At 37.0% G+C, this 16,182-nt stretch overlaps 1 protein-coding gene across 4 annotated transcripts in view; it reads right to left on the bottom strand.

Annotated features, from left to right (window-relative positions):
* LOC113236813 overlaps nucleotides 1-16,182 on the bottom strand; it is a 409,563-nt gene that overhangs the window by 19,977 nt on the left and 373,404 nt on the right. For all 4 annotated transcript variants that reach the window (XR_003310980.1, XM_026473010.1, XM_026473007.1 and 1 more), the window contains exons 13-14: nucleotides 3,989-4,104; nucleotides 41-208 (exon numbers count right to left, since the gene is read on the bottom strand). Coding sequence is in view for 3 of the 4 variants with exons in the window: in XM_026473010.1 (XP_026328795.1) it covers nucleotides 41-208; nucleotides 3,989-4,104 (284 nt within the window). In the remaining variant the exon portion in view is untranslated. The remainder of the gene's footprint in view (nucleotides 1-40; nucleotides 209-3,988; nucleotides 4,105-16,182) is intronic.

The following is a 16,182-nucleotide window of genomic DNA, read 5'->3' as shown; positions in this document are numbered from 1 at the left end:
TTGAAATATGGGCATTAACATTGTAATAGAAGTTACTCACTTTCTTCTTCAAAAGCGGTTTCCTGTACCCTATGGGCCTCGATCTCGGAGGTGCTTTTCTGGCGGCGCAGGAGTCGCGATTTCGTCTGACATTTGCCGACTTGAGGCATACAGTCGGTATGGACGTTCATCTTACATAATCTGCACCGAAGACCTTGCCGGGTGTGGCCTATTTGACAACAAAACCGCACTTTAGAATATAGAGTGCAAATAAAAAATAATAATTATACATTTCCAGCGTAACTGATATAAGACACAATTAGTTGGGCACAGCCACGGAAAAAAGAAATATTTATTTGGTCTGTGGTCACAGCAAATCTTAATATGACAAGACTTGTCAATGTCGATAATGGTCGCGTCGTGTGGTTCTTCTTCTTCTTTTAAATGTTATGGCCCCATCCATTGACTTACAAATAAATGGACGACGGGTCTAATACAAAAACCACGAAAAAAATGTCCCAAGTCAACCTATTCGAAATTTAAATTGTAATGTCATCGCAGTATCGCGCTGTCAGTCGAACAAATGAAGACTAAAGCGGAGTTTGGCGCTCTGTATACGATTTTAGCGCCTTACAAGTGCGGACACTTTTTAGCGCGGACACGACGTCCATATAATTGTAAGTCAATGGCCCCATCGAAATAATCAATAATTTTGCCAATGTCAAGTAAAAATATACTGGTTCATTGTACAAAGACAATTGTTGCTCGTGACTGAAGCTGTCACCAAATAAAGTTTTAGATCACCGATGTCCTACAATTTGCACGAAAAACACTTTATCTATTAAGTAACTACAGCCATTGACTTTAAGTAACTACAGCCATTGACTTATTTGTAAGTACATGACTACAGCGCTATTTCTTCAAATTATCCAATGATTTCTGGCTAAATCAAATGAAAAAGTTTAATTCAATTCTACAGTAAAATTAAAATACTACATTTTAATGTTTTAACTTCTAAAGTAGAACCATCATTCGAGTATTCACTGTGAAGTTCTCCGTTAAACGCAATATTATGTCCGTCATCGTAATTCTTGAATGAGAGTTTAAATGCTGAGATTATTAAGACATTTAGTTACCTCGTATTTGTGCTCAGAAACTCAATTTGAAACTTTCGTTGTCTGCAAATTTGTGCCTTGAGAACTATTTTTACTTCAAGTTAGAGTAAAGACAGCTTTAGCACACGAAATTAAACTTTGTAGAAGGTGTCTATTAGAAGTCAAAGCGCCAGAAGCCTGATTGTAGTTCGAAATGAAATTGCTTTGAGACCTTCTGAATTCGTAATATTTTTGATCCCCCACATTAAAAAAAATACAAACCGGGGAACTCAATGTTTGTAAAACTGTTGTACAAATCTTGGGTCCGAATTTCAAAGCATGCAAAGGTGGAAAAGGCAAAAAGTACTCTAAATTGTTGCTTTTGATATCCGAAATATACCTACTCCTAAATTTCATTGTTAATTGTATTTTTTAGGTATATATATAGTCCAGTATTTTGGTGCATTAAGGCGAGTCGTTGGAGGACAAACGGGAAAAACTGTTTTGCTTGATCAAATGGTTGAGGAATTAACTATTAAATAACGATCTTACAAAAAATATACGATACACCTAAGCATATTGTCTAAAGAATGTGCTAATGTATTTCACGATAGGTTGTACTTTATCCAATCGTATAAAATACTGAAAACAGGCAAAAATAAAAGTCTAAAACGAACCATTTGAAAATAAAATATCGGACTTTGTACATAATTTTACAATCGAGGTTTTTCCCTTTAAGTACTACAGAGAATATGCAACATTTTGGTTTTCAACTGAAGCCCTATCAGTTATTAAGTTCACATTTAACTCAAAATTTGCAAATAGCCGAGCGGATTAGCGATACGCCGCGCCGCCCGCTGCTCCGTTAGTCGCCATCGGGAGCTTGTACGTCGGATCTGTATCTAATTTTCTCCACCGGTTCATATTTTATTCATATTAATTTACAGCGCGCGAGTAGCGGGACGTGAGGAGTGACCCCCCCACATCACACCTCCTAAAATGTAGACTCGTGTTGAAATACCTCGCCTAAACGCGAAAATATGTTATATGCCTGCGTGAAAATTTATTATAACCATTTTGCAATCACAACACCGATAGGTATTGTCGCTGAAGTTAAATGTCAGTGACCCGAAAGCATTGGCACTGGGTCGTTAATCAGTGTTTGTGGTTCAACGGCACCAGACAATAGGTTCGCGAAAAACGCGAATCGGGTTGATTTTGATTTGGGTTGATCTATATTACAAGTTTGGCCTGAACTGGATTAGCGGTGGTTTTTCCTTTTACAAATGCCTTTATAACGAGAGGGACATGCAAGGGTAAGCTTTAGAAAAAAAAAACTTGGCTGTATACTTCTATAACGTGTTGAAGACTTGCGCAAAATTTCAGGAAGCATTGTGACAAAAACCAGACCTGTTTCTGTCACTCACTTCTAAATGTTTTCAATTCATGGTTACGGTTACCCAAATTAACTCGTATCGCAACGACGAAAAAGAAGTGTTTGCAAAATTCGTTGTAGATCCGTCCCCAACCCCTACCCGACAAATTAACAAGTACGTATATCTAATGGTATATCCCTGGAGAACCTTACCGACCTTTGGCATATTTTTTCTTTTCATTGTTATAGGTAATTCCTGTCGAAACAATATTGATCCAAACGTTTATTTTAAATTTATTCCATTGTATCGTTTCATTGCCGAATACATTGTTAGGTATATTTCTAAGTAAGACAGTCGATCAGTTCCATTTCAGAACATTAAAATAATGTATCCAATCCATCTAAAAGCATTTACATTTTTATAACCGTATTGAAGTCGTTAATGGCTTTCGCTTACATTTTGTGGCACTCTAACTATAATCTTTTTGTTGATACATTTTCAATCACCTTCAAGCAAAAACAGATGTTGATAACCTTGGCTTCGGTAGTGATAAGTGTCAAGTCTCTTTCCTTTACGGTTCTATTTCCTTTCATCTGAATTAACCTCCAACCTTTTCTAGTTGGAGAGGTATCGCACTTGAGTACTTGTAGAAATAATTTTTGGATGTTCTCTGGTAATTACAATAGATCCTGGGAATACCCTTCCTTAACTTCGATAATTGCTCTGATTATTTGCTACATTCTTTATTCTCGTATAACTTTCCTTCACCCTTTGACGAAAATTCTCGAAGACGAGTGTCTGCGAATTTAACCGTAATGAAGTACGAAAGTTACGACTATTCGTCGAACTGTAGCTACACAATGATTGTACGTGGTTCGATCGGTACAAGGTACGAGTTAAGTAAAACATACCTTTCTTTGTTATACTACATAATGTCGTTATTTTTCGATTTCTGAAAAAGCGTTGTGCCAGGCCACGGACTTATGAAGTTGTAACTTTTATATCTGTTTACGCTTTTCGCTTTGCATCAAGACTGTCATCTAAGATAAGATCTTTTATAGTTCCAATGTCTTCTAACTGTAGGCACTTCTTTCTTTATTTACTTTCAGCATTAGGCACAAAACAAAGGTAAATATTGTTTGCCTGTCTACGCAAATCGCGTCTATTAATATTGTTTACAGACGCGGTTCACCGAAGGGAACACTCTACCGCTATCATCATCATCAGTTTACACACATTCACTGTTGGATATTAGCCTCCCTCTGAACAAGCCAACTCTCCTTGTCTTCTGTCGTCCGCATTCAGCCGCTACCAGCCACCTTTCTTAGGTTACCATCTGTCTTGCCGCAGGGCGCCCTCTCCCGCTATTCTAAGTAAGTAATCCAACTGAACAGGTTTACCGCTATCCTAGGTGGTAATTCCGCTGAATATACCTTCAGTTATACCTTCATTAATAAGGGTGTTCAGATTATCCGCATAGTTATTTTTTGCTTGTAAATTTTTAAGTTTATGTACTTAATAATTATTAAAAACACTTACCTCTAAGTACTTGTGAGCAAACATCACAAGGTGTGATCTTCTTGTATGTGTATTCTTGGAAGTTATGGACATCAGAGTCCCCACCGCGCATAGCATCACGTGCCGCACCATTCCTCCTAAAAGCGTAACCAAATTTAAACCAAATAAATAGTACCTGAATTTCATTTCTTTAGTCTTTAGTCACTTGAGTACTGGCGGACTCACTAATAGGCCTGATAATTACTCAAAGGTAAATGAGCAATCTATGCTATAAAAACATGACACTTGTTTACACGTAGCGTAGTCGGACTAGCAAACGAGTTCGTGTAGTGGGTAATTTATCAAGTGTAGATTCTACTGTCACTGACATACGTCATAATATCGATTCTTACAAAGGTCAAGGGGAGATATATGGAATGGGTGGTAAGGTAATCACCCCAGGTTGAAACGTCTAATGACTTGACAATGGCCTCGATTAAAAACCTTGGCTTCAGGTAACTATTTTCTATTGTGATTCAACATTTAAAGCAAAACAACATCGATCGAAGACTTTCATGCGATAAAGCTGGAAGCTGTGTTTTAAGAGCAAAGTTTTTGTTGTTTGGAGTGCTGTAGGTGTAGGGTAAAGCTAGTGTGACTGGCCATTCTTAGACGCATGCTTTTGGATATAACGCTACGTGAAATGGCCGGCTTAGATAGAGCTCTAATCTGCGTGAGCAATTTTCCACTTTAAAGTACCGCTAATACAGCACTTTCAATAGTGTTTAAATTACCTAATACATTGATGGTTGTCCGCGATTGTACAATTTGTTCTTGCATAATATATTGAACACAATGGAAATTCTAAGAAAGCTGATGCTTTGTCAAATAAATATTTTTCCACACTGAGATCTTTCATTTTGGGTTATCTGTTGCAATAAGGGCTCACGAGTTGTTTTGTTTCAATTTTCAAACATGATGATAGAGTGAAAAATTACTCGCAGATTTTCATGCTTTACCTTTGCCAGTCAAAAGGATTGAGCAATTTTTCTAGAAGAGTGGGAGAACACATTGACCAGGCGGACACCTACAGGGCACACTGGGCAGAGTTACCTCATCGCCATAACCGTCGACACCGCGTGGTACATTTGATTTTTTCTTTATCGATGCAAGAAGAGAGAAACAAAGATGAACATGACACACGAAGTGATAAATACAATTTGTTGATGGTGTGCATGGAATTGTGACGTAAAGATGTATTATCTTTTAATATTTTAAGCTTCAAATTGGGTGATTGCTGTTATAGCCTCTAACTGATGTTATCTATAAATAATCCTCAGTTATTATTATTTAAAGTACCAATTATTATGCACAATATGAACGATATTTCAATGAAATTTTACTAGAGAAATCACGAATTTTAGTACTGGGTTTAGTTCCTTTTAGAAGGGAAGTGGAACTCGCCCCTAGTTCAAAGTAATCAATACACTATTATTCGTATTTCTATTACTTTACTTTGATATCTATAGAACCCATATCACCCAACTTGAATTAAATAAATTGTAAAAGACATTTCTGGATCGGATTTTGAGTTACTCGTTTTTAAGTCTTCAAGTATTTCGATTTAACCACTCGTGGCATCACAAATTTCCATTTAATAAAAGCGTAAGCAACCCAATAGATTAAAGTAATTATCATATAATATGATAAACTTCTTGGATTGCTTATGCTCAAAGCTAGAATCATTAGGCAGTACAAATCACGATGGTTATATTAATGACCAATTTAACAATGCACATGAATTAAACATCAATGGGAAAGGTATTTTTGAAAAAAAAAAATACTACTACATCAATGTGAGTTAGTTCTGTTTTATCATTGTATGTATAACGTTTCTCGGATTATCTTGTGCCTCTTTGCATTTACATACCGGTGTCGACACATTTTTATAATTACCGTTCTTATAAATACATATAATCAACATTGTAATAATGAACATACTTAGAGGAAATTATGATAACAACGTTCAAATGAATCATAGGTTGTTTAATCGAAATTAAACGACTGTTGAAGTCATTCTTTTTTCAAATTAAACATTATGGTATATGTGGCCAGTTGTTCATGAGCATTGTTGTCATAATTCAATCTTTTTTTATCGTTCCTCTAAATTATGTCCGTGAGAGTATTTCTTCTAGAGTGTTTAAGTACACACATAGTCTCTAATTTTGAAAAAATATAAAATATTGTTTGAATATTTCCTATCTGCGCCAATATTCACTTTGTTAGTGGTGACTTTGTTAGTTTGGCGTTAATTATTATTGATAAGATTTTGTTTGAACGCAAAGACATGCCACAATTGTATATTATGTTTACTAGGTAGATACGTAAGTTATGTAGTCTGAATACAAAATTGTATCCATTGAAGTGCGCTCCTTTTGCTAAATAAATATTAAGTTTTGCATGTCGTAACTCGTTATCTCGTTTAATATTTACTTTGGACTCGAATTTCTTCGGAGTTCGAGAATATTTTTTTTAACGGCTGATGATTGGAATAAAAGAGATTCCAATAGCTTGAATTTGAATATTTAAAGACAAAAGATCTTAATTTCGTTTATATTTTTATTAGAAAAGTAAAACTGGAACTTAACTGTACATTGTGTATTAAGGACGGTAAATAAGGAATTACGAACGAGACTTAATTAGAAGCCCAAAGTCGAAGACCGAGGGCTTTCTGAGTCGAGTTTCGTAATTCCCGTACTTCCCGTGAAACATACAATGTTTTTCACTTGCACGTAAATAGTAGGTATGACTCCATGCACGCTAACTTGACTGTAATACACTAAATAAAACCCTGAGGTATTTTTTCATTACGACTATGGCTGAAAAGGCCCGAGCCTTTTATTTGGGGCACTATAGTCAAGTTAGCCTGCATGCAATCAGACAATCTGCGTGCAATTGTGATGAAAACTATCTTTACGGGTCTATAATGCCGTGTATTTGTTTTTCAAACCAACGTTTCTTTGTTTACTCACTTGGTGACGAGTGACGACAAACCGCTGAATCAGAAAAGATAATTGCATTTTCAATGCAAGTGTTTGCAAGTGCAAAACAAATCGAATGGTTTTGATCATCAATATCTTTATTCGTCGTATTGTACGCATTTATTTTATTTGGACTTTAGAAAATTTACCTAAGTAGGCAATTCATGCAAAGTTCGAAGAAGCCGTATAAACAGCGTATGTGAAGGCAAACGGTCTGTAATCCATTTACCACGAGCCTCTGTTATACCTTTATGTAATCGTCTAGTCTATGAATGTGATTTCAAATACAGAAATCATGTGCGCGGAGTCAGCAAATTCGATTAGGTACATGCTATTTCACACTCTATCCATAACTGCTTATAGGCCTTTTTAAAAGTGAAAGAATTCCACAATAGTAATTAAAGCTTGCTGCATTTCCGCGTCCCGGGAAAAAATTGAGTCTTGGAGGAGTGCGTATGGTCCCCAAAATTTTATTAAATTTAGGATTTTAGGCAGGCAAATATTGGTTAAAATGACATTTTAATCAAGTTCTTTAATAACTCCAATTGTTATATAAAAATGTTTCTGAAAGGCTTTTTTAATTTTAATATTGGGTACGCAACAAACACACGGCGTTTAATACACTTCAGATAGAGAGGATCTCATTCTATTAGTATAGTTCTTCAATCTACACAGATTATACTAAGCTCCACTCTCTAGTGTTGCCATGTCCATGTAATGTAAAAAATGAATGTTGGTTGAGTAAATTTGTTAATGCGGTTTAAATAGGTGACATAAGCTGGTGAAATTACAATTACATTACGATTTAAAATTCTGAGTGTCACTGCAACTACTATGGATAGGCTTGCCGTTTACCACCGAGCCCACGACTTCTTCGTTCCGTCTTGATATCATAAAAAAATGTCTCAAAAGTCTCGTTATTCCCGAGACTGAAACTATCAATCTCAAGTCTCGAAAATGCCAAACAATCGGGGAGTCTCAAAATTTAGCAGTCGAGAAATAAACATGGTGCATGGTGTTATAAATATGATTACAATAAATCGTTCAATAAACGTTGTAGATTACAAAGTATGTATATAAATTTGACAATCTCGGTGGCCCAGCGGTTTGTACTGTAGACGCTTAATCAGGAGACTCCGGGTTCTGTATTCGGTAGCACCGATTTGGAAAATGAAGTTTTCTGGTCTAGGTGTTTAGGGTAGAGCCCCAGAGTGCATTCCGTTGCTCTGGTACTCATAGTACAGATTCCCTAGCTCAAACGAGGGAATTGGAGTGGTTGCCTAAAAATAAATATTCGGTGGTTTGGTCAGTATTTACGGCATCCACGTGTGTCTCTACCGTTTCATCTAGCCTGTAAGCTTTAACATTTCAATATCATATTATCTTCCTTAATCCATCTATTAATTTAATTAATACTGCCTACACATATTGAATAATGCAAAAACTAGTCTGATTTAACGTAAAAGGCTTCTTATCTAGATCCCAGCTCAAAACGAATGTACATTTCAAGTATTATATCCAATATAAGTTGATTATTATTGTTGAATCCATTTATAGCATGGTAATTTAGCGTTACACTATTTAAATCATCAAAAATAATTTTGAGCATTTAAATAATGCAAATACAGTGTTTTTTTTAAAAGTTTGATCGGTTACCTTTATTTTTCTATTATAGATCTAATTTGAAAGTAACAAATTACTCGACTGTCATTTTATTAATTCATTTGCTTTCATTTACTACAGGTTTGTCGACTGGTTCGGGTTGATATTGCGTTCTTGTAAATTTCGTAAAGTTTACTTGAAGAAGTTTTTTGTAGCAGCAGTAGAGCTCCTTATGAGAGAGTTCGTCCAGGGAATCACTGCCACCTTACTTATTTCTGCCGCTAAGCATTAATGTGAGCTTTAATGTGTTCCGGTTTTGAAGGGTAAGGGTGCTGGTAAAATTACAGGCACATGGGACTTGTCTATGTCTCAGAGTCACGGGTGCAGTGGTAGTGCCCCTCAGATCTTTGCAATTAAAGCTCTGAGTGGCACTGAAACTGTTATGGACAGGCGTGTAGCTTACCATCAGGCGCACGACTCGTACGTCCCGTAAATTTCAAATTTGTTAAGGTATAATTTAATTTTCAGTTGCTTCTGCTCTAACACAAAATGTAAAAAAAATAATTTTGTTTAATTTGAATTTCTTTTTCTATGTTAAAATTTATGTCTAATTCTTATTTATTTAATTACATACATGTATTAAATACATGTATTACTATTTTATAATCTCACTTTGTTTTTGTTCTGCTACCTAAATGTGCCAGTGTATGTAGTTATAGGTTGTACGACATTCACGTTTTCACACTAATAGGGTTGGTCGTTATACAATGTTGGTTACCTTGTTCAATCAGCGCTCACCCGTTGGTGTTTGAGTGAACATTGACAGCTAAATTGACACTGATTTTCCTCCTGTAATATTTCGTTCCTTACTACACTATTAATGGATGTACTCGTAAGTAACAATTTTGATGACAATTAATTATTTACACCACAACATATAATATATAACTTGAAGTTCCGAATTTTTTTATGTCCCTGCGTGGCGGGGCGAAAATGTCGCGTGTGCGCTTGGTAGTAAGCGACATGCCTGTCCATGACAGTCGCAGTGCCTCTCAGAGCTTTAAAACATACAGATCCGAGAGACACTGCGACTGCGACAGTCACTCCGAGACTAAAGTAGACCAGTTCCATGTGCCTGTAATTTCACCAGCACCCTTAACCTTCAAAACCTGAACGCAATAAAGCTCACATTATTGCTCGGGGACAAAAATAGGTAAGGTGGCAATACTTCTCCGGTCGAAGTCTTTTACAAAGGGCCTTACTGCTACTGAAGTATCGAAGTATGCCTATCGATACTTCGGACTTTTCCTCAAAAAATACAATTTCTATATAAAAATAGTTACAAAAATGAAAAAGGAAGCAAAAACAACGTTTATAAAAATGCTTTGCACTCGCCTTTGCTTCATTTTAAATCTTAAATCTTTAGTAGCAGTAGAGCTCCTTGTGAAAGAGTTCGTCCAGGGAAGTACTGCCACCTTACCTATTTCTGCTACCAAGCAGTAATGTCAGCATTATTGTGTTCCGGTTTTGAAGGGTGCTGGTGAAATTACAGGTACATGAGACTTGTCAACTTACGTCTCAGGGTGATGGGCGCAGTGGTAATGCCCCTCAGATCTTTGCAATTTAAAGCTCTAAGTGGCACTGTAACTGTTATGGACAGGCTTGTAGCTTACCATCAGGCGCACGATTTGTTCGTCTCGTCATGACTTGAAAAAAAAATCTTGCAAACTTTGAAGTTGGACTTTTACGCCTTTTCTACCTTGAAGTATTGGTATAACTACGGTCTATTAACAAAAAAAAGCTACGATTTTGGCTATAGTCGGACGACCTCGGTGGCCCAACGGTTTGCACTGTGGGCGCTGGATGAAGAAGTCCCGGGTTCGATTCCACGTGGGACTAAATTGAGAAACTAACTTTTCTAAATTGATTCTGGTCTGTGTGGGCTGGATAGTGCTCCAAAGTCAATTCTGACGAGACTATCTGTGCAAAAGTGATGTAACACATATTTAATTTTATTATCAACAATATTACTTGAAACCGTGGTAGCCATTGAATTACAATTATATGGACGTCGGGTCCGCGCTAAAACGTGTCCGCACTTGTAAGGCGCTAAAATCGTATACAGAGCGCCAAACTGCGCTTTAGTCTTCAATTGTTCGACTGACAGCGCGATACTGCGATGATATTACAATTTAAATTTCGAATAGGTTGACTTGGGACATTTTTTCGTGGTTTTTGTATTAGATCCGTCGTCCATTTATTTGTAAGTCAATGGTCGTAGCCTAATGGTTTGACCTACCACCACCTCTCAAACAGAGGCAATGGGTACGTATTCGGGCTAGCACATCTAAGTTTTTCGGAATTCATGTGCGTAATTTAATTTGAAATTTATCACGAGCTTTTGAAGGAAAATCAATCAATCAATCTTAATGCATACATTATGTGGGTGTGAAACTTGGACACTAACGCTGAAGGAAGAACTTAAATTATTAGTGGCAGAACGGAAGATACTTCGAAAGATTCTGGGACCAATCAAAGGAGTATTTGGAAACTGGAGGGCCAGAGATACAATAGAGAAATAGAAGAACTAGTGTCTGAGGCGAACATAATCGGGGAAATAAAATCTGATCTACTTCGCTGGCTAGGACATGTGGAAAGAATGGGAGAAGATCGAACTGCCAAAAGAGCGTATTTGGGACAGCTTACGGGTCATTGTCCAGTGGGCCGTCCAAGATATCGCTGGAAGGATGAAATCGCCAAAGCCCTGAAGGAACTGATAGTGTCCGGATGGTCGGAATAGGCACAAGACCGAAAGAATTGGCGTACTTTGATATCGGAGGCCAAGATCCACTTCGGGCCAGCGAAGTAAGTTTTGAAGGAAAACATCGTGATGAATCCTGCACGTCGAAGAAAGTTCACAACGTCCAAGTCCCTGTGCCCCTTTTGAACCTTTAAGCCGCATTGGCCTAGCGAGGCGGACTATGGCCTATACCCTCGCCGGAGAGGAGACTCGTGCCCCGCAGTGGGATGTGTAAATAGGTTGATGTTGATTACTTTAAATAATACTAAAGTACCTACATAATTATCACATATTTACCTATATGCTATTGTCATGTATACAAATAATTAATAATTACGTATATATTGGTAAAATTAAATAATTGTATATATAAAATGAATTTGGCAAATTTATTCCTCACTATCTTCTATATGCATTTCATTTTTGCTGATAGACATAATTCCGTTGCTCTAGTACTCGTAGTACAGGAAACTGTCATGTTGCTTATCACCAGCACAACTTGTTCGTACCATCGCTTTTTGTCACAAAAAAAAAAGAAATCGCTAGTGGCTGACACATTATTATTGTTTAAAGTTTAAACAATAAAAAATATTTTCGGATATCATTTATGCTTATTTAAGCAAAACCAGTGTGACCATTGGAGCATAACGAGACACTCTGTAACCTTCAAATAATGCAATGAAAAAAGGGCGTAAGTAAATTAGATTTACTGCCATAAAAGATGATGATAAGTAATAAGGCGTTTACATTATTTAAAAAGACCGTCGTGTTTACACTTACAATGACGTACAATGTTTTCAAAAGATGAGCAGCAGAGCTTCTCTTGAGTTTTTTTTATATTACCAAGTGACGAGATTATCTTGGTGGTAAGTGATACGCTTGTCCATGACAGTTACACTGTCCCACTCAGAACTTTAAATCACTGAGACATCAGTTGATAAGTCCCATGTGCCTGTAATTTCATCAGCACATTACTACTTGGCGGCAGAAATAGTCAAGGTAGCAGTACTTCACTGGACGAACTCTTTCTCAAGGAGCTCTATTGTTACTCATAGTGTATTGCTATTGCCTACTTCGCGATATTTCCTTTTTTTCCATAAAATTACATAATTATTTATTGATTTTGTGCAAATGACATTAGTAATAATATAATAACGTGTGTGCGTTATACTCAACATAGCCCCGCACTAGGGAATCCCTGTGTCGCGGACACACACATCGATAACTATAAATTACACCCAAACTCACGAGAGGAATAAATGTAGGCCGTACAAGTATTTCTCCGGGCCAGGGAATCGAACCTGGGACCTCTGCGTTCGGCAACGGAGGCAGTTTAAAAGAACTAAATAATTCAGTCACTGCCAGAAAGTAGGTTGCGAAATTTCGACCATAGAGATTAAGGCGGTGACCATCTCTGGGTAGTAACCGGCAGTTGTCAGAAAATTCGTTTCAGAATTAGTGAACAAGTCAATATCATTTAGTCCTATTTAGGAATTATATCAAGTTAAGGCATCGGTGAATAGTGTCTGCGCGTTAATGCGTGAAATCGGCGTTCAATATATTTTGTAAGCGTTTAAAAATACAGTTTAAATCGACCTTTGTATTCATTTTCTACGTTTTTTTAACCGACTTCAAAAATGGAGGAGGTCCTCAATTCGATTGTATGTGTTTTCTTGTATGTATGTTACGCGATAACTCCGGTCGGCATTTGTGAACTGATTTAGATTTTTTTTCTTGTTGGAAACAGGTTACCTCAGATGTGGTCCCATTTAAATTAGAAGAAAATATTCCACCTCTAAGGGTGGCTAACTAAGGGATGTATGACCTTTGAGGTCAGTTTTTTAGTACTCTGTGCTGAGATTTTACACTATAACCATTGACTTACAAATAAAACTATAACGTTAAAAGCATGTTTGAAAAAAAAAACAGTCACAAAAGTAAACGTTCTTAATTTAAACTTTCAATAGGGTGTATGTAGACGGGAGTGTAATTAATTTTAATTGTATGGAAATGTATTGAAATATAGTAAATGATTACCAAAGAAGCTGATATTTCATTAAAATGGAACAAATTTTCGACACGCCTATTTTACGCTGATCTAGTTTATCGGCGGCGATGCGACGACGGCGCGGGGCACATGTCTGGTGCGGATTAGGACGAAGGGTGTGACGTTCCATTTTCTTTTTTAAATTTCCTATCATTTATTTGGGCAGGCTTTCTACCTCTTCATGTATCTCTATTTTACCTTGTTCGTGACATTCCACTGGCGGGATTTGCATCGACACAGGGTATCCTGTGATATCCCCTTATTAAGTCAAAGATATATTCTATTAAGACTGGTTACACATGGCGACTTTTAGCAGAGCTGCAAACGCGCTTTCGTGAAACGCGCGATTGTATCGCTACACTTGCTATTTATAGGCGATTGCATCGATGCAAACGCGCGATTGCATCGATACAAACTCGCGATTACATCGATACAAACGCGTGATAGGTCCCAAGTGTGGCAATGCAATGGCGCATTTGTAGCGATGCAGTTGCGCCCTTGTATCGAGTTTGATCCGCAGCTTAAAATCGCGCACGTGTTTAAAGGTAGGCCATTAGCGACTGCGTCGCTGCTGTAAGTCGTCGTATGTAACCGCTCTTAGAAGCACTAATTTTGTACTGACTACTTCATAGGAGACTATGTCTAAAACAGTATAGTAGATAGTGTACTTATAAAGCTTAGAAGTAACAAAAAGGTAACGTCCAATAACAGAAGAAAAAAAATTTGTCGAAATTATGTTCCACTTGTAACAGATTTCGATTCCAATACCATCATACGCCAAATCGCGTGAGTAATGGCAAAATTGCTAGAATTATTTTCTAATTTACTAAAAAGGTTTCTTGTTATATATTACCGGGAGGAAATAATAAAATTATACCCAAAAATCAAAGCAAACATTTTAGTGGCTATAACTGTTCCAAACAAAGTTTTGTTTACAAGTTTTTTTATAGCTAATTTATATACTTATGTGTCAAATTATAGAAGTAAGTTAGTATATTATTAAAATCACATCTACACACCAATAATTTTGATAGATATTGTTCTATTTTCGGATGCGATCGGTCCATATTATAACAATTTGAAACTTATCTTTGCGTTTACTTGGGCAAACTACTTTTGAAACGCTCTATGTTTAAACACTTGTATTAGGGCTACATTAAATGCATGTCTAAACGATAGGGTCACCAAATTGCTGACAGCATTCAATATCTGTACACAATACGTTGGGCAACATAGCTACTATATGTATAATTCCTGACAACATTTTAAAGCTAATGTTCTATATTTAATTAAAAAAAAGTGTGTCATGAAATGTGTGATCGTGTTTAGTGTAGTGCTATTATTTCAGAACAGGCGAGATCTTGAAATCGTGTTAGGTTAGTCCAAAGTATGTCACAATAGATGGGCAAGTCTATAATGTGCCATTATAGACAGGCGGTGTGACTATCGCGATAACAGCTCTAATTATCCACACAGATGTTGCCCATTTCCTGAATTTATACGTACCTTCGTCCCTTTCTATGATCTTTTAAAACTCGGAATCATATTGTAAGACGTATGCGACGTCGATGTATCTCAAATAACATAACAAGTACCTAATGGTACTAAAGTGATCGCATGTTCTTGCGTATCCTTAAAGTTTTTTTTAAAGTTCTGTTTGGATTTATATATTCTTGACGCACTTACAAATTGAACTTCTTAGCGAAATCACCTAAAAGATTACATAGATATATTAGTGAATCCAGAGGTTACTAATAAATAAATCCTTCCGGTAGTAAACTTGTGTCATAGACTAAATCTACAGCGCCTAAATAAATACTCGCGGTTCTATTTACGGTTATCCTCTTGCCCTTATGCCATTAGCAACTTAGGTGAAAATTGGCATTTCTCAATTATACCTTTGACTTCATAATGGGATATCTCTGTAACCTCATTTATCGACTCAAATACCCTTTATTATCCCGTCAATGCCAAGTTACGTTCTCATCTCGTCGCACTCTGTTCGCTCTACATCTAACAAGTACGCACCAAGGCAGACACCATTCAACGGGACTCTAGCTTTGATTGAAGAATCCCTCAATTGAACTAGTGATAGTGACAGAGAAAAGTTTATGGACATCTGCACCATCAGATGAGTTGCCTACTTGTTGCTAGCCTTTGAGAGTACTGTTTACACGCTTTTTGAAGAACCCCATGTCACGGCGCAAAGGAAATAAATACTTCAGTAGGAAGATTATTCCACGTCTTGCAGGTTCGAGGCAGGGACGAACGTAATACTCGCGTGATCTTGCAATGCCAGGCATCTAAGATGTCAAGACTCTACCCCTTAGGCGAGAGGTGCGATGGTGGAAACGAGACAGTGGCACCAGTTCGAAAAGTTCCTCTGAGCACTCCCCGTTATAAAGACGGCAGAATACACACAGAGAGCCAATGTCTCTCCGTAGACTCCAAAGTTTTCAACCCATGTGACGATTTCAAGTGTAATTTTATTACCTACGAAATAAAGATATTTCATTTGAGACGTGTTCAACTAAACCTGTGTAACTGAAGCTAAAATTTGACTACCGCCCGAAGCTCTATCATTGAAATTCCGCAGCTTACTATAGAGTGATGTTCGACGTCGTTATGTAAAAATGAATAAATAAAGATTGATTTATTTATTTGTTTATTCATTTTGATGAAGATCTCTGTGGTTGAGTGGGTTGCACACCGATTTTCATGGTATGTAAGAAACTACCTTTCTATA

This window comes from Hyposmocoma kahamanoa, unplaced genomic scaffold, assembly GCF_003589595.1.
Source record: "Hyposmocoma kahamanoa isolate Upper Pololo Valley unplaced genomic scaffold, ASM358959v1 92, whole genome shotgun sequence".
Taxonomy (NCBI): domain Eukaryota; kingdom Metazoa; phylum Arthropoda; class Insecta; order Lepidoptera; family Cosmopterigidae; genus Hyposmocoma; species Hyposmocoma kahamanoa.
The sequence above is the reverse complement of the archived record's forward strand: the minus strand, read 5'-3'. Positions and strand labels throughout refer to the sequence as shown.